The sequence below is a fragment of the Protomyctophum bolini genome, assembly GCF_963924005.1.
Source record: "Protomyctophum bolini genome assembly, chromosome: 18".
NCBI classification, from domain to species: Eukaryota; Metazoa; Chordata; class Actinopteri; order Myctophiformes; family Myctophidae; genus Protomyctophum; species Protomyctophum bolini.
In genome coordinates, this window is record NC_137879.1 from 10,342,999 (window position 1) to 10,369,233 (window position 26,235).

Below are 26,235 nucleotides of genomic sequence, written 5' to 3' on the forward strand. Positions count from 1 at the left end.
AATATTGAAGTGGTATCGTATCCAGGTTATATCCCCCCCCCCCTCCCCCCGGCCCTGTTTGAACCCCATCTCTGAGCCCCATGATGCGTTGAGGAGCATGGTATATATCGGCATCCTTCCTCTCGTTTCGAAGTGGGCCACCAACAGATGCATCCTGCAGCTGCCCGCTCACGCCTTCCTGTCTGCATTTAGAGCCTTTTGTCTGGACAAGTTGCTACAGCAAAGTTGGGACGCTGACTGAATTTAAATAGGGAGAGGGGGGTGGGGGTGGGGGTGTAGGGGGGGTGGGGGGGTGTACCCTGAATGGAAGCAGTGCTGGCAAATCGAACGGGGTGCAGAGGGGTGGAGGGGGGGATCCATTCCACACAGGAAAATCTTCAGTGTTTCAGTTTGTGGAGGGAAAAAAAAGGCCATTTGTAACCCATTTTGGGAAGGATACCCCTTTTGGTGTTTTAAACATTATGTTATAATTTAGCTATTGAAAAAAATATATATATATGTTTTTTTAATAGAACACTCCCAGTGTTCAATTAGTGCTGAGGATTTCCCGGTGCCGTTTTGGTCTTATTGTGACTAGAGGGATCTGTGTTTTGTTGGCATACATCCTGGCTGAACACAATGTTTTCAAAAAGCTGTGCTTTGGTTTGGTCTGACTCTGAACTTGGCCATAGCTGCGATCGGTGGTCTGCGTTCTGCATTATCTTTATGCAGACGGCCTGAGTCGAGCTGCTAAGCCGTATCGAGGTCTTCCATCGTTTTTTTCAGGCCAAGGACCCCCCCCTTAGCTGAGAGAGAGAGATGAAGCAGCAGGGCTCCCAACCGGCAAAGAGATTGTATGAATTGTGTTGCAGATTGAACTTTTCCCCAGGTTTCATAGATGGCTCATTTATCATTATCAATGTATCAATCCTGCCTTAAATTCGAGCGTGGGTTTTGGCGTACTGGTACACCTGCACCTCAGCGCAGCATTTAAGTTATCGTAAAAAGCTGATCCTTGCGTAATTTCGGTCTTAGCGTTGATAAATGTGACTGCTGAAATCAATCTGGCACGCACATATAAAATCAAGCCTCTGCCTCGTTTTTGCGACATGAACAACTGGAATACGACCAAACGACGTATGGAAAGCATAGAGTTATATGATGGAAAGCCAATAAAAAGGTTTCCACACTGCGGACCACACACACACACACACACACACACACACACACACACACACACACACACACACACAACTTGCAAGACCAATAGTCACTGTGTGTTGTTAGTTGTATATTAAATTATTAAAGTATTTTTTCATTTAATATACAACAACACATATTAGTGAACGAAAACCTGAATCAAATAATAAATTGGCATAGACTATACCTACAGGTACGTTGTTGAATAACCAACCACTCACATCCTAGCTGCATCTCCTCCTCCTGTCCTTTCTGTGACACCATGAGCACGTTCATGACAGACTAAAACAACACTGCCTATCTCGCTGCAGCAGTGTTGTCTTTGGCAGCACATTTTGATCTAGTCACCTGGAATGTTTTAGTGTTAGTCTAGTCTTAGTCGACTAAATATCATAAGATTTTAGTCGACTTAAATCTACAGTTTATTTAGTTGAACAAAATGTATTTTGGCGGGCCTTGATGCCGTCGTAATGCTTGCTGAAAATCACAGATCTACAAAATTCAAGTCCTGGCTGCATCTCCAAGTCCTAGCTGCATCTTGTAGATCGTCTATTTTCAGCATGCAACTAATTGTAAAATGACTTATACTGGATCTCTTGTCCATTAGTCCCTTCCTAACATTTTAGTCTAGTATTTATTTGTTGACTAAATTGTCAGTATTAGTCTTAGTTTTAGTCATCATAGCTTAGTTTTCATTTAGTTTCCATTTAGTTTCTGTCAGTGAAAAAAGGTAGTCGACGCACATTTTTCATCTTGGTTTTAGTCGACGAAAACAACACTGCGCTGCAGTGGCTGTCGAGTATATTCATTCATGCATAGCCTAAACATTAACGTGTGTGGTAGTGGGGTGCTGGGCTGGTTGGGTTACCTATCTCCCAAGTCCCAATGTCTGATGCAGTCCCCACTTGCGCTGGCTTATCCTTAAACGAGGACGAGACGAGGAGATTGCACATAACTCCAAAAAGTGGAGAAAGACATGGCCTACTGTAGATTACAGTACCCACGTTGGGATACTTCACTCTCCTTCTGCAGCAGTCTCCAATGCCTCTCCATGTCATGAATATATCCCAGCACAGGCAGCGCACAGGCAGCAAGTTAGATATGCTATATAAGGTTTGGGAAGATGACTCCAACATGTTCTTTTTATTAATGCAGCGCGTTGAGTCGGTCGCATCGTTTTAATTGACATCCCTGCCTGTGTTCTTCAACCAGAGGAAGTCCCAGTTAGTCCCAGTGTTTTATTGGCCACATGAGTGGCGCAGTAGCTGCCTCCCCGGCTTGACATGTAGGATAAACAGGCCCTCTCTGATGACTTGCCTTTGATTGGCTCTCCAGGAGGATGTTTATGACTTTGAGGGCTATTTCTATACTTCAGGCCTCCGCCCGTCCGACTGCCTGCTCCCCATCCCGGCCCGGGGCAGACAGACCGTCCAGCCCCTGCATGGCCCGTGCTGGAATGGACCCGGGTACTAGCGAGCGGAGAGAGAGGCCTGACTGCGGGACCATGTAGTAGAGGGAGATTTATTACATATATATATTCTCTTGCTCCTTCTTGGGGCGGCGTGTGGAAAGGTAAGACACTCTTACCTTTTTGATTGTTCAGGCACAACGGAGTCTCCGTCCGTCGCACCTGAACGATCAGTACATCCAGTTTGACTTGAGTAGTCTTATCATTTATCGTGCGTCGATCGTGACCCCTAAACCTGGCATGCTTCCTGCTGGCCTTCTGGCTGGAACTGTCGGTTCAGTTGGCAGCAGCACATGTTTGGACATCTTTCAAAGCAAGGCGATAGTAGGAAGTCATTATGAGGGACTAGGGAGTGAGGATTAAATGTGAATCCGTCGTTGCGGTTGTTTTTATAGCGAGTTTCAATTTGGCAACAGCAAATGAAATCGTGCACTCTGGAGGAACTAACAACGGTTGACTTCTGGTCAGCTGTTATGTTAGAGCAGAAAGCCTTTGCACTGTGCCCGTCTTTCCTCTGTTGTTTAACAGCTGATGATGTGGTGGTTGGTGGGGTGGGGTGCAAGAGGGTGAGCAAGCTGTCTGTGTATATATGTATATGTATGTACTGTATCTGTATCTCTGTACTGTATGTTTCTCTGTATCTTCATGTTTTATGGGTCCCCTTTGACAATGAAATGCTGCATCTCACGAGACTATCCCTTTAATACAAATCTGAAACAGCTTGTAACTATAAATAATCTGGAAGATGATGAAGATGCACAATTGTAAAACTGCACATAAAAGCAGGACTTGATGGAGTTCTGCTGCCTCGTCATCGCATAGTAATGTGTGTAACTAATAATATTGACTGCAAGCTTCAGACTAACAAGTATTTATGATGACGACGTCATGATTTGAATACTGTAAAGTCAAGCCTAACTATAGTATAAAGTGGTCTACAGTCATCTACAGCTGTTACTTAGCAACAGATCAAACCATCCACTGAAACCTTACTCTAGCCTTGAGAGTTTCCTTAACTGACCTATAACATAAAATTCAACTTTTCTTTGTGTTTTTTTTAGCTCCCCTGTGTATTTTCTTTCAATCAGGGTTTCTCATATAAGGGCTTTTGTGGAAAGTTGTTGACGCTCGAGAGGCATCCTAACTAGATGCCCGAACCACCTAAGCTGGCTCCTTTCCAGGTGAAGAAGCAGCGACTCTACTCCGAGTCTCTCTCACGTGACTGAACTTCTCACCCTATCTCTAAAGGACATGCTTGCCTTCTGGCTCAGCTCTCTTTTCGTCACAACACTGCGGTACAGCGACTGCAATACTGTCCCTGCCTCTCCGATTCCCCAGCTGATCTCGTAAATATGTAATCTTTCCCCCTAAGATACAGTATGTTTAACTTCACAATAAGACTTTGTAAACCCTAATGTCGAAAAATAGCTGCCGTACAACTTACAAGCAACGTGCAGATCGGCTCGTAATTGTAGATCGGCCATTTGTATGCCTATTCTTGTATGCCTATTTTGCCATGATGCCCATGTGATGTGATGTGATTTGATCACACTGTCATCCATAAATGGGATATTTCATCTGCATTCATAAAGGACCTCTTAGTTTTATCTGACTGTTGCAGAGCAACATGACGCACTGCTTTGGTTTCAGCCGTCGGTTTCTTTGGCGCTTTTTACACTACAAGAGAGCCGACTGTTGTCGTAGTGCGTGGCCTTTTCCTCGTGAAAGAAAGCCCAGCTTAAAAAAAAAAGCCATCTGGCTACCAGATGTACCTCTGTTTTCCCCTCTGGTCCTCCTTCGAGACACAAGGTCCTAAGAAATATCACTCCCCCTGGCCTGTATTAAGATAGGACACTGTTCGGGTCCAGGCCAGGGACCCTCCCAAATAGACCCTTATAACTCTTGAGAGTGTACAAATGGAACCAAGAGAATAAACACTTTTACAGTAGCTATTGCTTGGTTCCATTTAGTACACTCCCCCGCAGTTACAGACCCGTAACGGGTCCACTTGGGGCACCCGCCGTCGCTTGTGGTCTGTGTGAGAGAGCTTGACCTGCACCGGGCCGACGGTGGTTTGTCCGCGCCCAACGGCCAAGCGGCGGGACGAGGGCACTCTCACACTCTGCTGCTGCACAAGGGGTGTTTCCCACAGAGAGAGCGGGGGTGGAGGAGAGAGAGAGAGAGAGAGAGAGAGAGAGAGAGAGAGATTCGGAGGAGGGGGAACTAAAGAGATTTTCTCTTCGGGACGGGAGGTGATGCCAAGTTCACACACTTCCATTCGGACCATGGAGGGGAACAAACGGCACAGGAAGAAAGGCTCGTCCGGGCAGCATGCGGCCGAGCGCTCACCGTCCAAGACGTAAGGTCTCTCGATCTCTCCTTCTAGTGCTTCACTCCCACTGGCCGTCAAAGATCTCTCCTCCTCATAGTCCTGCACTTCACTGGCCGTCAGTTGTTGTTGCGGTCTAGTCTTTTTTTCCTCTCCTTTCTCTTTCTTTTTTTTTTTTTGTTCGAGTCGCGAAAACCACCAGGGAACAGAAATGCCTTTGGCAATGCGGTCCGGACTTAAATAGAATTGGGGCGGCCTGCAGGCACAGAGAAGAACAAACATAACGTTTTGCTTGCTTTTCTTGAAATGTGGACTTGTAGGGAGTGTGTTCTCTCTCTGACTCTCTCTCTCTCTCTTTGCCTAAATCACCGCTGCCACTCTTGTTCCTTTTAATAACACAACTAAAGACCTTTTCTGTTCGCCGCTGCAAATTGATTGAGTTGCTTTTCTCTTCTGCAAAAACGCTGCTAAAAATCAGAAAAACGCAGCAGTGTGCAATGTGTGTGCCGGTCCTTAACTGTACCTGTTATTTATGTCTTTGATATCTCCTGACAGCAATGTCACTTTTATGTATGACACCAGTGATGGAATCTGGAAAGTAATGTGCATTTTACTTGATTACAATTGTTTAGGTACTTGGCCTTTATTTCGTTAAAGGCAGTTTTGCAGTGGTGTAAGATTAGAAAATGCAGATTCAGTTGTGTAAAGTAACTAAGTATATATACTCAAGTACTGTACTACTGTAGGTAGGAGGTACTAAGTACTAAGTTTGAGGTACTTTTACTTTACTGGAGTGTTTCCAATTTTCAGTACTTTTACTTCAACTCCACTGCATTTCAGAGGCAAATATTGTACTTTTACTCCACTACAATTATTTGAATACTTTAGTTACTAAATACAGTGCAAGCTCACAATACGTTGTATTGTAGATCTGCCATTTTCACATTATTTACACATTTATAAACTTGTGAAACGGGACATTCTGCATAATGAGTACTTCTGCTCCTTTAAGTACTTTTTGATACCAATACTTTTGTACTTTTACCCAAGTAAATATTGAATTCTGAAGCTCTCTGCTCTCTCTCTCTCTTGTTAACGCCGGCATGCTGACCTGCGGCCCACTCACTGCCAGACACAACAAGAGAGGAGATGTGGAGTGACTCACTGTCCTCTCCTCTCCTCTCCTCTCCTTCATCCTGTAGCTAGCTTCACAGTGAATTACAATTTAGGCATTTCACAGACGCTCTTAGTCCAGAGCGACTTACATTAAGCAAGAACAAAAATCATGGGAATACAACACATAAAAAGTATTTATCATGAAACATGCATAAGCTAAGAACGTAACAGTGGAATATCTATATAATGAAACTATACATATATACTATACTATGCTATACTATGCTATACTTTACATATAGTATAGCATAGTCTACATAACATGCTATAAGTCTGTATCAAATGCTATCTAAGTCTACAGAAATGCTATCCAAGGGGGTAGGGCAAGTGCTATGGGCCATGATGAGTCTGAAAAGGTGGGTTTTCAGACTACGGCGGAAGATTGGGAGTGATGCTGCAGTTCTGACTGCAATGGGAAGGGCATTCCACAGTTTTGGAGAAGAGTTTTGGACGTGTGGAGCGTTGTCCCGGCGTTTTTAGTGAGGGTACTTCCAGCTGATCTGAGTGCGCGGGAGGGTTTGTAGGGTTCAATCATACTTGCAAGATATGGGGGAGCCATACCTTTGGTTGCTTTGAATGCCAGCATCAGAGTTTTGTATTCTGTGCGGGCAGAGACCGGGAGCCAGTGGAGGGAGCGGAGCAGGGGGGAGACATGTGAGACTTTTGGCTGGTTGAAGACCAAGCGAGCTGCAGCATTTTGGATCAGTTGGAGAGGTTTAAGTGCACATGCTGGTAGGCCAGTAAGGAGGGAGTTACAATAGTTGAGTTTTGACAATACTGTTGTCTGGATTAGGAGCTGGGCTGTTTCCTGGGTGAGGAACGGTCTAATTCGTCGTATGTTATAGAGTGTGAACCTACAGGATCGAGTGACGGCTGTGATGTGAGTTTTGAACGAGAGCTGACTGTCCAGGAGCCTGCAGGTTACTGAGGTGTTGATGAATTCTCAAAGTAGTTGACAAAAACATCAGTAGTGAGGGATGAAGGTTGAGTGGGGGGAGGGGGTTTTAAGGAGGGAGGAGAAAGTGGAGAAGAGCTTCCTTGGGTTAGAAGTACAGGATTTGATTTTGGTGTGGTAGAAAGAGGTTTTAGCTGTGGTTAGTGAGAGGGCGAAGGCAGAGAGGAGTGAGTGAAAGTGGGAAAGGTCATCTGGTAGCTTTGTCTTGTGCCACTTTCTTTCGGCTGCCCTTAGAGGTGTTCGTTCAGATCTGAGAGTTTCAGATAGGCAGGGAGCCGGTGGACATGAGCGAGCTGGCCTGGATGAGAGCGGGCAGTGTTGGTCGAATGCAGATGAATGGGACCTCTCCTCTCTTTCATCCTGTAGCTAGCTTCACAAAGTTCACAGTGAGTGGGACCTCTCCTCCTCTCTTTCATCCTGTAGCTAGCTTCACAGTCCACAGCTGGACATCACTACAGTGTGTGCAGCTTTGATCATTAGAGCACTGTTTCCCAGACACTGGGTCAGGGGTGTTATGATATGATCTGATTGCTAATTTTTGGGGTCCCTATATTGTTTTGTTTCCTATGTTTTTGTTTTTAATTATTATTATTAAAAAAAAAAAATCATGAATTCAAAACAATTGCAATTATTCTTTTCAGTAATTTAATGAAGAAATCAAAGAGAAATCTAAGAAATTCCATAAATTAGAAAGCAAATGTTTAAGAAGTAGTGAAAATAGCCAATCTACAAGTTGTGAGCTTGTAGATCTGCTATTTTCACTAGTTCACTAGTATTTTCACTAGTACTAGGCAAACGTCTAATTTCTCTTTTGGGTCATGGGCTAAAGAATTTGGACCACATGATCTGAAAAATCCATGTTTCTAACATTCTATGTCAGTGCATGGTGCTCAAAATATTTCACGTCAAGGAGCCCCAGAATTATCTGTATTTGGCTGCGGATCCCCATCTGAAAATAGGGGACCCCCACCCCCGTAGCAAGGTTTGAGTTAAAAACGTTCACTGTGACAGAATATATATTCAAAGATTTGTGCCACATTGTCAAGATTTTTCAAAAATAGCAGATCTATAAGCTAGCGTGGCACTTATAACACCCAAAGGTGTTCTTGTCCTGAATGGGTTAAGACCTTTTTTATACCTAAAACAAATAAAAGAAAGAAAGCAAAGAAAAAGGACCATTACTGATCAACAACAAACTATACTATAAAAAAAGTGTCAAACATTGGCTAAATTGTCAATTAATAATAGGAGAACGAGGCAAACATTTCCCACAATAATGTATGTGTGGAAGCGAGACGGACACAATGTAATGCCTGTATTGCCTCACCACACTCTACACAAAATGTAATGTAATGCCTGTATTGCCTCACCACACTATCCACACAGTGTGGTGTTGTATTGTGACAGGGGTTGACACTAAGGTCTCAGAGGCAAGTTCAGGTCATCAGATCTACTTGTCGAAAAGTAAATCGTCCATTAGGTACATTTTGAATTGCCGGTCAATTTAATGCTTTTACTTTCTGGGACCGTGTGACCAAAAAATGTCATATACCTCAATTATTTTTCCAAATACCTACATAGCTATGAATACATATATGAGTTCATTCACATGTGTTATTTTATACCGTATGTTAAGTGTAGCAACAGTGAAAAGAACACGTTGTAGGTAAACAGTGCTGTTATTATTTTACATTTCCACAGACCAGAAGACTGAACACTCTTGCCACATTCAGGTGTTTAGACAGATATCTGGTGTTGTGTTTATAGACAGTTGCGTCTCCTCTGCAACGAGCAATTGGCCCGGTCAGGCAACATGAAAGCAAATTAATGAATTAATGAATACATAATACTTTATTTACGTGTATGGACAGTTTCTTGACCCATTCCACATGGGACATTCTCATAATCTATCGGGTTTAGATCAGGGTTGTGGACAATATTTCTCTTGGATCATGATACAAAAGACAAATTAATACAATGTAATGTAACGTAATTTCATTCTTCACCTCATTCAGATCGTGTGTGTGTGTGTGTGTGTGTGTGTGTGTGTGTGTGTGTGTGTGTGTGTGTGTGTGTGTGTGTGTGTGTGTGTGTGTGTGTGTGTGTGTGTGTGTGTGTGTGTGTGTGTGTGTGTGTGTGTGTGTGTGTGTGTGTGTGTGACACGTCTGTCTCCAATAAATCTGTGATTAAGGAATAGCACAGTGCAAAGACTCTTGTTTACTGAGGAAGGGAGGGAGGGACCTGGCATACACCTAGTGGTGTGAAGTAACTAAGTACATGTACTCAAAAAGTAGGCTACTGTAAATACTGTGAATAAACATGTGAAAAAGGACATTCAATGTGTGCTGGCATTCCTTGAGCCTTGCACCTACAAGAATTCACCCTTCTAAATTGGTGTGTTGCAGGTTTTCAGAGTCGGTACGCTTTTTCCGACCAGTCATTCATCCGACATGTGGAATACGACCGGATTAAGGTTGGCGAACATGTGCTAAGGTTGGCGACCGGATTAGGTTTGGCGAACATGGGCTAAGGTTGGCGACCGGATTAAGGTTGGGTAACATGACCAATGACTGGTCGGCTTTTAGTACTGCACCCGGGCAGTCTTTGTTTCACGTAGCATTATATAACAACATAACTTAATAGAACGTTTTTTCATTTAATAGAAGCTCATTTAATAGAAGTGCGCGTGTTAAAGTGTGTTTGCTTCCTGTGCTCAGCTATTTTTGGTTATTACATTAAGATTAAAGCGTTTGAAGTGGTCAAACGAGCAAATTATGTTCAGAAGCGTCTGCCATAAAACCCCAACAGTTTCGGATATTTAATAGAAGCAATTGATTTCATCACCTGGTTGTCGGTATGTATAGGAACAGCAGGGAGCATATTACTAAAACATCATCATTGATATATAATTGTTATTAACCCATTAAACCTGGAAAAGCATCCGTGTCATTTTAGATTTTAGCTCTAGCTATATTAAAAAAATAGCTCACATCAAGCTTTTTTCCTGCTATTTTTGAACATTTTTGAAAATTCTTGAACGCAAATCTTCTCTTCCGGGGTTCCATGGCACGGGCACGTTTGAGAACTGTACCGGTTTAGATAGAAGGCATTTGTAGAATCGCCCTTAGGTCTTATTGATGTATATCTTTTAAATCCTGTGCTCACACATACAATGCTATGTCCTTGACATAAAATTGTTTGAGAACGACTGACATAGAAACAGGTTTTTCAGAAAACTGTCAGGATTTAGAAGGCAATTGTAAAATCGTCCTCAGGTCTACATGGGTTAAAAGACCAACAGAGATCTGTCTTTCAGCACTATAGCTCCAAGTTAAAACTTTGGAATGCTGAATCGGTCTCCTCTTTTAAATCCCTGCTGAAAATGCACTTTTATAGATTAGCCTTCAGCGCTAACTCTTATTAATCTTTTTTTAATTGTATTTTGCTGACCATTGCAATGTTTCCTGTTGCTTCTTGTTCTGTTGTTTGTGTTCCTTTATGTCATGTGTAAAGCACTTTGTAAACACGATTTTGAAAGGTGCTATGTAAATATAGCTTTTATTAATGGGTTGATTGTTAAAGGATACAGTGCTAGTGTCGTGGCGGTCTCCATTCACACTGTTTCACAAATATATCACACATTAGGACTTGTTGTTGTTGTTGGTCATGCAAACATTCCCAGCCGGAGAGATTTTATTTAGCTAACAATAATCAGTGGTGTAAAGTAACAAGTACATTTACTAGAGTACTGTACTTACCGCCGGTAAGTACAATTTTGAGGTATTTTTTTTTTACTTTACTCGAGTATTTCAAATTTTCTCATAGGAAAATATTGTACTTTTACTCCTCCACAATTACTTGAAAACTTTAGTTACTTTATAGATTTGAATTATTATTACAAAACATACACATACCACTTCAGCCCCCGATCACAGACTGAAGTGATCGGGGCATCCCTAGTGTCAATATTATATCCATATCATGATATTAGACTGGATATTGTCTGTGATTTGGGATTGTGTACTATTGTGATATTGGCATAAGTGTTCTATAAAACAAATATATCGGATGGGTATCGGCAGGTACTCAAACTCAAATGATCGGAATCTGAATGGGAGCAAAAAACCCCGTAATATAATAATAATAATACTAATACTAATCCACGTGGTTGGTTTGTTTGGTTCTCCCTACAGCAGCTTGTGGAGCATGGGTACGACTGCCAGTGCTGCGCCGCAGATCCCCGTGGTCTCCCCGGCACCGGCGCCCAATGACAGTGTCCATGGCAACGGGATGGCGGACAGCCGGCAGTCCCTCAGCTCCTCCTTCCAGACGATCAGCATCCACAACAACCACAAGGCCAAGTCCATCATCACCAACAAGGTGGCGCCCGTGGTCATCACGTGAGTCCAATCAAACATCTTAATCATATTTTTTTTTCGTATAGCACATTTCATTAGTTTTGCGCCGGGGTTTTGCTTGTGAACATCAAATTGTTCCCCAGGGCTGTCACCATTACACGTTTAAGTTGATGATTCATTGTCACACACACATAATTGATTAATAACGATTTAATTGTGTTTTTTGGGGGGGTGTTGGACATCGGAACATATGAATAAAGAATACATTTCTGTTTGCCTGGTAAGCAAAAAAAACAAACAGGTAGATATGAAAAATAACTGAAATATGCAAAAAATATTACTGACATTCATTATTTCTATACTTAAAGATGGAGTGCCATTGTTCTGTTTTTAATGTGTCAATGGAGTTAACATTACTCTCTAATAGACCCCGGGCAAGGTTATAATATTTAAATATGTCTTCCCTATGTATTTTTGTTTCTTCCTGAAAGCTGAAAGCCTTTGACTCAAAAGGCCCTCAAATACACCACTTTAGTGACACACTAAAATCACAAAGTGACACATTGTGAGCTTGTAGATCTGCTATTTCATTTTTTTTTAATTTAATTTTAAACATGGAAACGATTATGACGATCATGACAAAATAATTGAGATCATCCCAAGTCCTTACGATGAGACGAACACGTAATAATTGTGACAGGCCTAGTAAGTCCCCCCAACCCCCACCCCAGCCACGCCCCCGAATCCACGTTCTCACAATTGGGTGTTATAATCCTCTTTGATCACTGCGACGGTGATGACACCCACCCACCCACCCACCTCACCGCCTCACTGAGCTGTTTGCCCCCGTTATCATCTCATTTGTCAAACCAGGATTCAGGAGATGGAGGATCAGTTCCTGGCAAATAGGATCTGATAATTGATTAGATCAGAGAGATCAGACGACCACTTTCAATCTGGGAGTCTCTCTCTCAGTCTCTGGTGAGGACATGTCATGGCATGTCGACATCGGGTGTCACACCGCGTGTCAGGCCCCACGCAGCACGTTTTCATTTTGACAGCAAATTTAGATTTTTAGGTTAGTCATAGTCTTTTGAATAACATTCATATTTTAGTCATCTGTTTTTGTTTTTGTCTAGTTTTTGTTGACTAACTATCATAAGATTGGAAAGTGGTTACAAATCAGCTGCATGCTGATACCGATCCGAGTGTCCGATATGTTGGCCAAACTGAACACATTTTGAGCTCGTAGATCTGCAGATTTTGCCGCATGACATCATTATAATCATGAATTGGAAATAGTTTTTAGTGAAGCGTGCTCACTGTGCTGAAATGGACACGGTGTTTCCCCAAATATAGTTTCCTACAAAACATTTTTAGGATTATTTTAGAAAATGTCCATTAACAATGAGCAAAAATTGCTGATCTGCAAGCTCGCAACGTGTCACAACGTGATGCCTTGTGAGGGTCGGGACCATTATTCTTCCCCCCCCCCCCCAGATGACAGTAAAGTTACAATTTAAGTACTTTTAATACCTAATACCTAAGAAATGAAATGAATAAAGACCATTGCTGCATCAAATGTAGTCAAAACTGGCTATTTCTTTACAATATTTACAAAATCTAAATGTAATGCCTCAACTCCTACATTCCAAGTGCTTGTCAGGGTGGGGGGTCTTCAGTTCAAATAATATTAACCGAATTTGGGGACCCCCCCAAAATAATCATATTATGATTATATTGGGGGGTCTCCAAATTCGGAAATAGCAAAAGTATTCTTGATACTTCTGTGTATGCTGTAGTATGATCAAGTATGGCATTAATTTACGAAAAAAAGACAAAGTTTGAATATGGAGATATATATGGAGGTTTCTGCCCGACAGTGACGTAATTCATGATGTCGTTTTGTACGGCTGGGTCCCGGGGAGACCCAAGAAATTAAGGATGATGTATTTTTGTGCCTCTGGGTCCCGGGGAGACCCAAGAATGATGTATTTTTGTGCCTCTGGGTCCCGGGGAGACCCAAGAATGATGTATTTTTGTGCCTCTGGGTCCCGGGGAGACCCAAGAATGATGCATTTTTGTGCGTCTTGGAAAGAAGTACGATGGAAAGAATGTGTTGAATGAAGCCAGGCTCAGTGTGATGTGTTGTTGTTGTGTGCTTTGCAGGTATAACTGCAGACAGGAATTTCAGATCCACGATGACGTCCTCAAGACCAACTACAAAGTTGGCCGGATATCTGACAGCATGCCGGAGCACTACTTGGTACAGGTAGGACAGAATGCCATACTATAGTCGTCTGAAATGTTTTTAGTTTTTAGTTGACTAAATATCATATGATTTGAGTCGCGCTAAATCGACAGTTGATTTTGTCGACGAAGATGTATTTTGGCAGGCATTGATGGCGTCGAATTGGCTGATTTTACACGTGTGTACACAGTACACACGTGTTTTTGAGTGGTGCAGCCACTACAATGAACAGCAATGTGTGTCCCTATGTGGGCCGATTCATACTCCTATTTTACCGCTGATGATTTCGGCTCGTCAGAAATTTTCAGTAGCACCGAAGAGGCGACTTTAGGACCGTACCCCCCCCCCCCCCCCTGAACCTCAAATGACATCACATTGTAGGCTCTACAGAGCCGAACCGACTTTTATTCGGCTCTAAAATAGGAATATGAATCGGCCCTAAGTCTGTCTGTCTGTTTAGGGTCCCTATGTATGTCTGTCTGTTTAGGGTAGTGTCACTGTTGACTGCACTGCTTCACACTGTGCACAGGTGCATCATGGGAAGCTGAGTTAAAAAACAATAAAAGGAACAGCATTGTGTGTCCCTATGTCTGTCTGTTTAGGGTACCAACAGGTGACAAAGCACACACAGCACCACTCGGTTCAGACGGGTCTAGCCCCTTCCATAAACAGCTTTTGTCCCCACACGTCTCAGGATTTGCCGTTGACATTGAAAGGGGGAATTCCGGTCAAATGTCCGCAAAATGTTGTCCCCGCCCGTCTCAATATTTGCCATTGACAATTAACGGAGAATTGATGTCAGAATTCCGCTAAATATGACTCAAATTAAACATCAAAACATTAAACGCCATTGACATTGAAGGGAAAACGTACGTCATATGCAAACGAGCAAATCGGCTAAGCAATCACATGGTGGGAGCGCTTGTCCAATAAGGGACCACCGTATGTACCTTTTTGTAGCAATGTCAAATGTCCGCTAACATAAATTGATGTATGATGACAAGAGCTCCCCTGATTTTTAGTTATAGAGGGCAATTATGTGTTAAGTCATAAGGCTAATTAGCCAGGGATCCCTTTTAAGGCTAAACATTATGTGGAATCATCTTAGCTATCCTTTATTCCGCTCTGCCCTTTCTTTCACAACGGCGTGTCCGAATGGCTCGGCCGCTCAGGAACATTGTCATGCGTGTTGTTTTTACGATGTGGCGCGGCCATTGAATGGCGGCTGCTTCTTCGCCACCTTTCTATCGGAAGCTTTGATCTGCCCCGTCCGTCACCCCTGCTGGTGCCATTGAGCCAGGCACTGTTTTTGTCATTGTTGGCCCGCGGTTTCAGCTCGCACACAAATACACATTATATTCCGCCAGTGTATTCAGTTCCAGTGTCGTCTTCTGCAATCTGCTCTTGAATGCCCGGCTGAAAGTGGGCAATACACTTCTGTACTGTATGTACAGTACGTAGGGAGGCCTATTATAGCTGCCCAATACGTACACGAATCCATTGTTTCAAGAATCTAATTGATTGTCACACACCACATAGGTGTAAAAGCCATGGGTGGAATTAGTGTTTTGTAGGAGGAAAAAGGAGTGGGGTAGAATGGGCACATTCAATGTTGATTTGTTGATGAATTGGAAAGACAAGCCCTCTGGGCTTTTTGTGTTATCCTTTTTAGAATCATCATTGTATAGTCGTACCACTGTACTTTTTGCAAACTGTTAGTATTGCAACGTGCAACGGATCATTTCCTAGAAGCATTCAGTGTGGCTATACCGCTGTGGGACAGAAACTGTTACTGAGTCTGCTGGTCCCTGACTTGAGCACTCTGTACCGACGTCCGTCTACCTGACATCAACAGTTCAAACAGTGAGTGGCCGGGGTGGGAAGTGTCCTTTAGAATGTTCTGTGTGGTTTCTTTTTTTGAGTGAGTGGCCCGGGGTGCCAAGTGTCCTTTAGAATGTTCTGTGTGTTTTTTGCGGGATCTGTGTAGGTCCTCCAATGTCGGAAGAGGGCAGCCAACGATCACACACTTCCAATGTTGCGTAACACAAACATAGTACACATCGTTTTTATGTTGATGTGATGTATTCCCATGCTTTTTTGTTCTTGCTTAATGTAAGTCGCTCTGGATTAAGAGCGTCTGCTAAATGCCTAAATTGTAAATTGTAAATTGTATCGTGCTGCTGCATGCTAAACTTTCCTTAATGATTATATCTGTTTTTTCTGCATTATTAAGGTTATTGTAGCGGTACATTTGTATTGGTGGTGGGGAGGGGGGGCGGGTCAGGGGTCGCAAGACACATGGCCAAAGCATTTTCGGGGGTCCCTAGCCAAAAACGTTGAGAACCCCTGCTTTAGAGAATAAATACCTGTAAAGGATTGAATGAGTGAGTGAAAAATAAGGTGGATAAAGGACAGCCAAATGAGAGTTGTTCCTACCGTGTTTTTGTGGCTGCAGGGGGAGTTGTTCATGGTCCAAGACGTGTACAACAAGGCCGATGTCCTGAACACCACGGGCAGCTACGGGGCGCCCAACTTCCGCCAGGCCAAAGGGTCCTACCCGCTGTACGGCATGGGGCAGCCCAGCCAGGGAGGCTTCAAGCAGGTCCTTCAGAGGCTCCAGGCACAGGGCCACGAGGTAGGACACTACTCCAGGCACAGGGCCACGAGGTAGGACACTACTCCAGGCACAGGGCCACGAGGTAGGACACTACTCCAGTACTCCAGGCACAGGGCCACGAGGTAGGACACTACTCCAGGCCCAGGGCCACGAGGTAGGACACTACTCCAGGCCCAGGGCCACGAGGTAGGACACTAATACTGAGTACTGACCCATGTTTGGTTCTTCTTCTTCCCCCTCATCTGTGTCGCCTTAGCTTTGAACCAAGACCACCCGTCCACAGCTCTCCCCCCTCCCCACATAGAGCAAACGTTTTCAACGGGGGGGGGGGGTCTCTCTTTCTTTTCAAAATCTTTTTATTAAAGTTTTTGTGACAAACCCAGGGGCAAGCATTAAACAGAGACAATAAAACTCAATCCCCTATCCCACCCACAATCCCAAGGATAGTCGGAAAAACAGTCAAAATTAAATACATAAATCTATATACACATACACAAAATACATAATTACAAAAATATATATATATATAATAAAGCAGATTTTAATAGCAGAGCAGAATTTGTTTCAGTTGTGGTTGGCGTGGCCGAGGCATAGGCACGGCACACTATGCCGTTTCTCTCTTGAACAACATATTTTCAGATCAGTGCCGGCGGCCATTTTTGGGGTCCTTGACATGAAATGGTTTGAGCACCACTGATATAGAAACATAGGTTTTTTCAGAAAACTGTCAAGATGTAGAAGATGCTTTGTAGAATCTGGCCTCAGGTCTAACATACATGCGTATTGCGTACTACTACAAAAGCATCGTAGAAGTAGTAGATCCGCAAGCTTGTCAATCTGCTACTATTACCATTTTTTAATTTGAATTCCTGAAAATATATTTTTTGGACGTGTGAGGTTTCCACTTTGAATGGGTACCTATATTTTGGAAATTCTTTTTCCAAATGTATATTTAAAAATGTATCGCATAGGTTCCAAGATTGCAAGCTTGTCGTTTAGCTGCATACATTTTTCTAATTGATAAGAATTGATTTGGGCCTTCTTGACAAAAGAACAGCTGTGCCCTGGCACCTCTGCTGTATGTGTGTGTGCGTGTGCGTGTGCGTGTGCGTGCGCGTGCGGTGCTTCAGCCTCTTTCCTGCTGTGTTGTCAGTAAATATCTGACAAGTCGACTTGACTTGTCAGATATTTGACTCGGTGTGGGTGAAATGCAGACAGTGTTGCTAGGCTGTGCGAGAGAAGCAAGTAACCAGGTCTCTGAAAACAAGCCTTTTGTGCAGTTTGTGCCCAGCGGGCACAAACTGCAACCCAGAACTACCAATATTTCCGAGTAGCTTTTACAGAAAAACAAGCCCAAAGTCGCTTATAATAAGCGACATTGGCAACATTGAAATGCAGAACTGAGCAAAACACAAACTCTTGTCATGCGGACGGACAGACGGACGGACGGAAAATATAAATATCTGCCTCGCAAGAAAACGGAAACTGACCCGTAATCAAAATGTAATTGGGAAAATGATATAGCTGCTGCTCGTTCTACATTCCTTACCCATGATGCACCACACGTCACATGACAACAGAACATTTCCAGTTGCTCTTGTACGCAGCAGAAAAAATGGTCGAGGGATTAAGCCTTCCACATCAGAGGCTATTATTTAATCTCCATCTCCCATATTGAAATATTTAATGGTGCAAGGATTTGATTTGATCTGGGTAAAATAAATACAATATATCACAATATAATCGGCCCCGATGAAGACCGGTATAGGTCGAAACAATAATAAAGATTCTTCTCCTTTTTAACCCATTTTGACTTGAGATCAGCTTCTAAAAATGTCTTCTACATCCTGACAGTTTTCTGAAAAAGCTATGTTTCTATGTCAGTCGTTCTTCGATTTTTCAAAAATACCAGACCTACAAGCTCGTAGTAGATCTGCTATTCTTCAGTAGCTAAATTATAACATAATGTTTAAAACACCAAAAGGGGTTCCCGCCCAAAATGGGTTAACTACTTTGTGTATACCCGGATCTCCGCCTTTTTTCAATAGATGTCTTATCCCGATTGATTCAGGAACACCTTTTTCACTATTTTTATATTTCGTATCTACCTGCAGGTCTCCGTCAAGCACCTGGTTGCTTTCTTGCCTCTGCCTGATCACAATATAAGTTAAACCTGGGATATTCACATAAAAAAACGTAAAAGATTAAATATACTTCCAGGACCCGGTGGTGGATGGTGTAGCCGTAGGCCAATTTGGGCGTGCTTGACAAAAAAAGAGTTCGAGAACCTCTGATTAACCTTTTAATCCCCACCCCCCCGTATTAAAAATAAACGTAAATGTATTCTTCTGAAACATTTGTACATGTGTTGCCACCAGGAGGTCAGGGACGTGTTTGAGACGCAGAGGAATGAACATCCCTGAAAGGGCAATTTTAGGCAAAAATAAATAAATCACAAATAGCGGATCTACAAGCTCACAGCGCATCGCACTGCGACACGTTGAGAGCTTGTAGATCAGCTGTTTACAGTGCGGGACCCCGCATTCTTTAGCTACTGAAAACGCAGCCTACAATATGGATTTCTACACAGGACAAATTATTTTAACGCAAAATGCTGCGTTCAATACAGGATAGTTCGGGTATTATGGAAAGGGGGGCATTTGCATTTCTTTCATCATAGTAAATGTTGCATTCACGGTCTGTAGAGGGCAGTTTATTTATTTATTTAACAGATGGGTAAAAGCGCAGAGGCTGAAGCCCCCTTTGATGTCTATGTGTGCACGTGAAGCCCCCTTTGATGTCTGTGTGCACGTGTGTGTCTGCAGGAGGTGATGTTCTTCTGCGTCAGGGAGGAGCCGGTGGTGTTCCTGCGCAAGGAGGGCGACTTTGTGCCGTACACGCCCAGGAGGAAGGAGAACCTCCACGAAAACCTGCACGGCATGGAGCCGGAGGCCATGGGAGAGAGACTGGAGCTCACCGTCCGCAAGGAGGTAAGCCATGGGGGAGAGCCTCCGCAAAGGAGGTAAGCCATGGGGGAGAGCCTCCGCAAGGAGGTAAGCCATGGGGGAGAGCCTCCGCAAGGAGGTAAGCCATGGGGGAGAGCCTCCGCAAGGAGGTAAGCCATGGGGGAGAGCCTCCGCAAGGAGGTAAGCCATGGGGGAGAGCCTCCGCAAGGAGGTAAGCCATGGGGGAGAGCCTCCGCAAGGAGGTAAGCCATGGGGGAGAGCCTCCGCAAGGAGGTAAGCCATGGGGGAGAGCCTCCGCAAGGAGGTAAGCCATGGGGGAGAGCCTCCGCAAGGAGGTAAGCCATGGGGGAGAGCCTCCGCAAGGAGGTAAGCCATGGGGGAGAGCCTCCGCAAGGAGGTAAGCCATGGGGGAGAGCCTCCGCAAGGAGGTAAGCCATGGGGGAGAGCCTCCGCAAGGAGGTAAGCCATGGGGGAGAGCCTCCGCAAGGAGGTAAGCCATGGGGGAGAGCCTCCGCAAGGAGGTAAGCCATGGGGGAGAGCCTCCGCAAGGAGGTAAGCCATGGGGGAGAGCCTCCGCAAGGAGGTAAGCCATGGGGGAGAGCCTCCGCAAGGAGGTAAGCCATGGGGGAGAGCCTCCGCAAGGAGGTAAGCCATGGGGGAGAGCCTCCGCAAGGAGGTAAGCCATGGGGGAGAGCCTCTTGAGCGCAAGCAAGGGCTACCAATTCTACTGGATCTCCCTAACATCTTTTAGTCTAGTTTTCATTTGTTGACGAAATTTGTCAATATTTTTAGTCTTAGTTTTAGTCATCATACTCGTCAGAGAAAAAAGGTAGTCAACTCGTCGGGCTAGAAACCTCTTATCTCCATTTCTTTCCCATAAATACATACTACAGTGTCACACAAAAGGTCAGCAACAACCACTGTTCACAGACCTGGCCGCTCCAGGTCTCACTTGCAGAAACAGGTGTCCAACCTCAATGCTGTGACTGTCCTGGTCAAAGACGGCTTACATACAATAGGTGGAAATACTGACATTTGCATTCAATCACCACCAACAACAACAACATAAATAGATTTAGAAGTACTGTCCTGGCCACCTGCACCTGGCATAGCAGGGATATACAAATAAATATAATGTGCAAGCAGTAACAGTTAAGACATGTAGTAGTTTATTTATGTAACAGTACATAATGTACATTGATTGATTTGATCGATACAGAAATGCATATACATGAACATATATTTGTAAACCAAAGCTCAACACTTAATCTCCATTGTGGCCCTTTGAGTGCAAAAAGTAATGTAAAGATTATCATCAGATAAATCAGGGATCAGTCTGTGCTGTACATAAGGTCTTGTAGATACAGGTACAGTATGAAGTTGCTAGTTCATGTCTAGATTCGTCTTATTTCCCAATACAACCAGGAGCCCATTCACGCAGGTTCTCTTGAATGTACGTATGCATTGACCCGAGCACAGTGATTTTGCCTACGAGATAAATAAGGACATCTAATCTAATCTAATCCCTGTAGTTGGGTATCACAATGATCTTTTTCTTTTTTTAAACAATTTTCGTATATCCTCTCTCTCTCTCTCTCTCTCTCTCTCGCACGCACGCACGCACACACACAGCTCCATGACTTCGCCAAGCTCAACGAGAACACGTTCTACGTCTACAACGACATCGAGTACTTCAAGGACGAGCCGCAGAAGATCAGCATCACGTGCGAGGAAGACATCCGCGTGACCGAGGAGGTCTACAAGAGGCCCATGTTCACCTCGCCACTCTACAGGTAAGGGCTGTGCACGGTACCCATTCCCATTGTACCCGTCCGTTTGTGTCCCTGTGTATATATACGGTAGTGCAGTTTGCCGGGTGCACACAGCTCACGAGGATTCACAGTAAGAAAGTAATAGCCAGCACACCGAAGTCTGAGGCACTGACTGTCCATGCGTATATACATTGAAAGGTTAAAGTCCTACTAGGGGCACGGTGGCACAGTTGGTAGTGCTGTCGCCTCACAGCTAGAAGGTCCTGGGTTCGATTCCCACTATGGGTGCTGTGGGGCGTGTTCTCTCCTCCCTCTCATCCTCTCATCAGTTCTCTCATCAGTGCCCATACCCGAGGCGGGGTTGGCAAAAGGGCCTTTATGTGTGGAGTTTGCATGTTTTCCCCGTGTCCCCTAGGGTAGGTACCCTCACAAAAAACATGCAGTACTGTAATCCTGGTCTCTAAACTACCTCCCCCCGGCCAGCCGGGTCGCCTGATGGAGGGGAAAGGAACTGGTCACAATAACGTGTTCCTTCCACGCGCTACGTCCATCCCGGGGAAACTCTCCCCTGTCAGGTGAAAAGAAGCAGCTTTAGACTCCTCATGCCTAGAAAGAAGCATGAGGTCAGTCCGCTGCCTCCCCAGGTTGGCAGAGGAAGTGTAGCGCCCCCGGATTACATTAGATAATTGACACTGGGTGATAAAATGGGTTGCGAAATCGTTGGATAAAAATGATAAAATATGCATATGCGTAATGTTTTCTCCACATTTGACCCGCCTCTTGGAGTGGTGAGCTGCAGCCCGGCCGCGCTTGGGAATCATTTGTCATTTGTTGCTCTAACCCCCCAATCCAACCCTCCATTCTAAATGGCTAATAACCCTTGAGTGCCAAGTCTGGTCTGACCTGGCCGGGGATCGAACCCCGTCTTGTATGAACATGTTTCAATCATTCTGATTATTCTGACATTGTCACAGGCGTATACCTACATTTTGTTTGCCTTTATTGTCCCTTTGTAGCGTAGCGGCTGGCTCCACGGCAGCAGTGTGTGTTTGCCAGTAGAAGCAGAAGAAATGCAGGCCGTGAATATAGCCGGTGGTCGACACAGTATCTCATTGCTGTCAAGTAGAAACCTCGTATGTCCAAAACGGTTTCCCTTTTTCCTAAGTATTTTTTAAATGCGAGGCATTGTGAGAGTGTTGGGGAGAGCAAGGGAGTGTCTGTGCGAGTTGAGTTGCACTGCTGTTCGGAGCCGTGCGAGAGTTAAGTTGCACTGCTGTTCGGAGCCGTGCGAGAGTTAAGTTGCACTGCTGTTCGGAGCCGTGCGAGAGTTAAGTTGCACTGCTGTTCGGAGCTGTGCGAGTTGAGTTGCACTGCTGTTCGGAGCCGTGTGAGAGTTAAGTTGCACTGCTGTTCGGAGCCGTGCGAGAGTTAAGTTGCACTGCTGTTTGGAGCTGTGCGAGTTAAGTTGCACTGCTGTTCGGAGCCGTGCGAGAGTTAAGTTGCACTGCTGTTCGGAGCTGTGCGAGTTGAGTTGCACTGCTGTTCGGAGCTGTGCGAGAGAAGAGAATCTCTTGGCATGCCGTCTGCAATCAGATCAGGGGCCGGGGGAGTCAGTGGGTTGTTTTATTGAGTTGTCAGGAGACATTTCTAGGCCAAGAGAATGTACGGTTCCCCAAGTGGAGGAGCACTAAAGCCCCGACGCAGCAGCTCTTTGAAGATCCAGGCACTGTGTCTGTGTGTACTGTCTGTGTAGTTAGTTAGTGGCTGCCTTAAAAAGTGCTTCCCGGCCCGGGCGGTTTGCTCAACCGTCTGGGCACCTATTCTGCTGAGCCAGCCCGACGGCCTTTGCCCCATGTCTTCCCCCCCATTTCTCTCCCCATTTCCTGTCCATCAATCTATCAATAAAAAGGCAGAAGAATATGCTTCCCAAATGCTACAGATACATCATGTCTATTGGTCAGACCGATATGTCGACGTGTTTCAACAACTTTGATCCCAATCTGGTAACCCATTCGGTAAAAAATAAAGGTGCCTTTGGGGGCATCACCGTCTTTTTTTTGTGTAGAAACAGGAACTCGGTTTGGCTCCTCGCCTTTCATGGTCTTCTTCCTCTCTGGTGCTTCTGTGTTTACTTCTACTAACAACAACAGTGCTACATGTTCTAAGGCAGTGGTGGTGCACCATCAGGAGAAGGGTGCACACCACACATTATCCACGATGCAGGATAATGTATTGAGTACCAAAGTTTTCGATCCGGAAAGGTCTACTTCAGGTAAATGGTGCATTTATATAGCAATATAGCATGGGTGAATGTTATTCTGCATTACATTCACCCATGTACACACACATTATCTCATACACCGATGGCGGGTGACACCATGCAAGGCACCAACCTGCTCATTGGGAGCAACTAGGGGTTCAGAGTTTTGCTCAAGGACACATTTTGACAGTACTTCTGGGAGAGCCCGGTATTGAACTGGGGACCTTCCGGTTCCCAAGAGGCCACTCTACCTCCTGAGCCACTGGCACCCTTCAGGGAAGTGGTGCTGACAGATTCTGCCAACAACGGAGACAGAGATTGAGAGATCAAATTTCATCCTGGCGTCCCCTATTTTGCCGCATGTCATTATTTAAGATGAAAGGTTTTTCGTTTCAGCGCTGGTTGGAAGGGGAAGAAGAAGTGGTGTTTCTGTCTTGAGATGTTTGTGAGATTAGTGAACACACAACAACACGTGAGACTCGTGTGAAGGCAGCTTTTTACTTCATTGAGGTCAGCCCCGATCCGAGGTGTTGTGACCTACATTAGAGACGCTGTTGACACAACACCAGACACAGAACGTAACAAATGTGTTGACTTCTCCTCGCAGGTACCACAGGTTACCTCTGCCCATAGAGGGCGCTGTTGACTCGACACCAGACACAGAACGTAACAAATGTGTTGACTTCTCCTTGCAGGTACCACAGGTTACCTCTGCCCATAGGGGGCGCTGTTGACTCGACACCAGACACAGAACAGTATAATAATGTGCTGTTTTCTTCTTGCAGGTACCACAGGTTACCTCTGCCCATAGGGGGCGCTGTTGACTCGACACCAGACACAGAACAGTATAATAATGTGCTGTTTTCTTCTTGCAGGTACTACAGGTTACCTCTGCCCATGGAGGGAGCGCCTATGGAGGAGGACTTTGATGCCTTCGTGAGCATACTTAGGGTAAGCCTTCTTCATCATCCTCATCATCATCATCAGGTCTCGTGCTTGGCGGCTGGTGGGGGGGCGTCGCCATGCGTAGAGCCGATCAGGTTCACCAATCTTCTCCATTTGGGTGGGTCCAGTTCTAGGGGCTCGGCTTCAGTCAGCGACAAGCCCAGTTGGTGTAAGTCCTTGCCTGGTGACGGCATCAATCCATCGGGTGCGGGGTGCACTGCGGGGGGGGGGGGGGGGGGGTGTACCAGTGCTGCCGACGCTGTGCTGCCAGTTGGGACGCAGGGGGCTGTTGGGTACGTTCCCGCAGCGTTATGTTGGAGACCCTTAGTGTAAATAAATATACCACTGGGGTATTTAGGGTCTGGGGGGGTGCCCGGGCGTCCCCAGCTAAATTATTGATAGTTCATTAATTCAGGATGAATTAATTAATTCACTGTAATTCAAGCCAGGATTTCTCCCCGTTTTACGCTTATTTTGAAGATCGAAAACCTGCGACCGGATGCTACTTTTGTTACTTCCACTGTGTGTGGTGTCGGACCATATCCGGATCTGACCGCTCGACGATCAGAAAGGTTGATTACAGCGTTGGCCATCGGCCGTCGAATAAAGCTTGTTTTGACCAGAAATGACCATCTGGGACAAGGAATTGGAGATAAAGGCGATCGAAAGAAACATACAGGAGTTGCAGACCTCCAAGGTTCCATATTTCGTTCCTAACTATCAATCATTTAGCAGGAACCCCTCCTGGAGGACCGGACCCCTAACGGGTCCCTGGACCCCACTTTGAGAACCACTGCTGGGGTATATAAAAACCCTGACCTTCACTGTGCTGGTCGTGGTCGAAAACCCCGCCAATGAAAACCAAAGCTGATCACTGCTTCTCGTGTCCTGCTGGGGATTACTGTTTCACTGGGGGCTTTGTTTTGATGTGTGTTTGATGAGTGAACTATAAAAGACATTAATGGATGGAACTATAAAAGAAACGAGTGCATGGAACTATCGCCAAACATCTGGTCTGTCTCACAGAGGCTATTGGAGGACCAAAATGCCTTTTTTGGCCCTCCGATACCTGTCGTTTTGACTCTGTGTGCAGAGTGCAGTGGTGGAAGTTGATACTCGCATAGCGTTAGCCGTCGGGGCAGGAAACCTCCTATCTCCGTATTTTGACTTTTTGGGTGTTTTTTTTTCTTTTTTGTTCGTAAATTAACGCACTACTTGATCATGCTACAGCCTCACACAAAAGCACGAAAAGTCAAGAAGAAGTAGGTTGGGAGTGGCTTATTGTCAGTATTAGCCGGTAACACACGGGAACAATGCGCTAGACCCCTGGGAGATGGAGTCTGTCCCCGTAACAATGCTCTAGACCCCTGGGAGATGGAGTCTGTCCCCGTAACAATGCTCTAGACCCCTGGGAGATGGAGTCTGTCCCCGTAACAATGCACTAGACCCCTGGGAGATGGAGTCTGTCCCCGTAACAATGCTCTAGACCCCTGGGAGATGGAGTCTGTCCCCGTAACAATGCACTAGACCCCTGGGAGATGGAGTCTGTCCCCGTAACAATGCACTAGACCCCTGGGAGATGGATTGCTGAGGTGGAGCGCCACACCTACCATCAGCTCCCAGTACATCCCGCACGACTTGCCTCACCCAAGCCGTGCTACTCATTCGCTGAGTTGGCGCTGCCCGGGATCGAACCCATGAACTTGTGTTCCAAAGGCAAAAGTACAAGTACTCATTATGCAGAATGTCCGTCCCAAATCACGAGTTTTTCCGGAACTATAACATATTATAAGTGGTTATAGTGGTACTGTATGTTTTGTATTAATCTGTAAATTAATGTTTCCAATATCTAAAGGTATAAAAAAATATATATATAGTGGGGATGTATTGTAGTGGAGTACAAACTTGTACCGATTCTAAAAATGTCTTCTAAATGGTGTGATATGTCAGTGGTTCTTC

The 26,235-nt window shown here is 44.9% G+C and overlaps 1 protein-coding gene across 7 annotated transcripts in view; it reads left to right on the plus strand.

Moving 5' to 3' along the window:
* Positions 1-26,235, plus strand: part of pald1a (phosphatase domain containing paladin 1a) — a 110,947-nt gene that overhangs the window by 11,246 nt on the left and 73,466 nt on the right. For 3 of the 7 annotated variants that reach the window (XM_080789617.1, XM_080789615.1, XM_080789619.1), the window contains exons 2-7: positions 11,301-11,507; positions 13,635-13,737; positions 16,172-16,351; positions 19,159-19,323; positions 20,932-21,092; positions 24,207-24,282. In XM_080789617.1, the coding sequence (XP_080645743.1) occupies positions 11,314-11,507; positions 13,635-13,737; positions 16,172-16,351; positions 19,159-19,323; positions 20,932-21,092; positions 24,207-24,282 (879 nt within the window). In that variant the 5' untranslated portion in view covers positions 11,301-11,313. Of the gene's footprint in view, positions 1-2,554; positions 2,752-4,889; positions 5,012-5,066; positions 5,095-11,300; positions 11,508-13,634; positions 13,738-16,171; positions 16,352-19,158; positions 19,324-20,931; positions 21,093-24,206; positions 24,283-26,235 lie in introns of those variants that run through there. The other 4 variants (XM_080789616.1, XM_080789614.1, XM_080789618.1 and 1 more) reach the window with 4 other exon arrangements.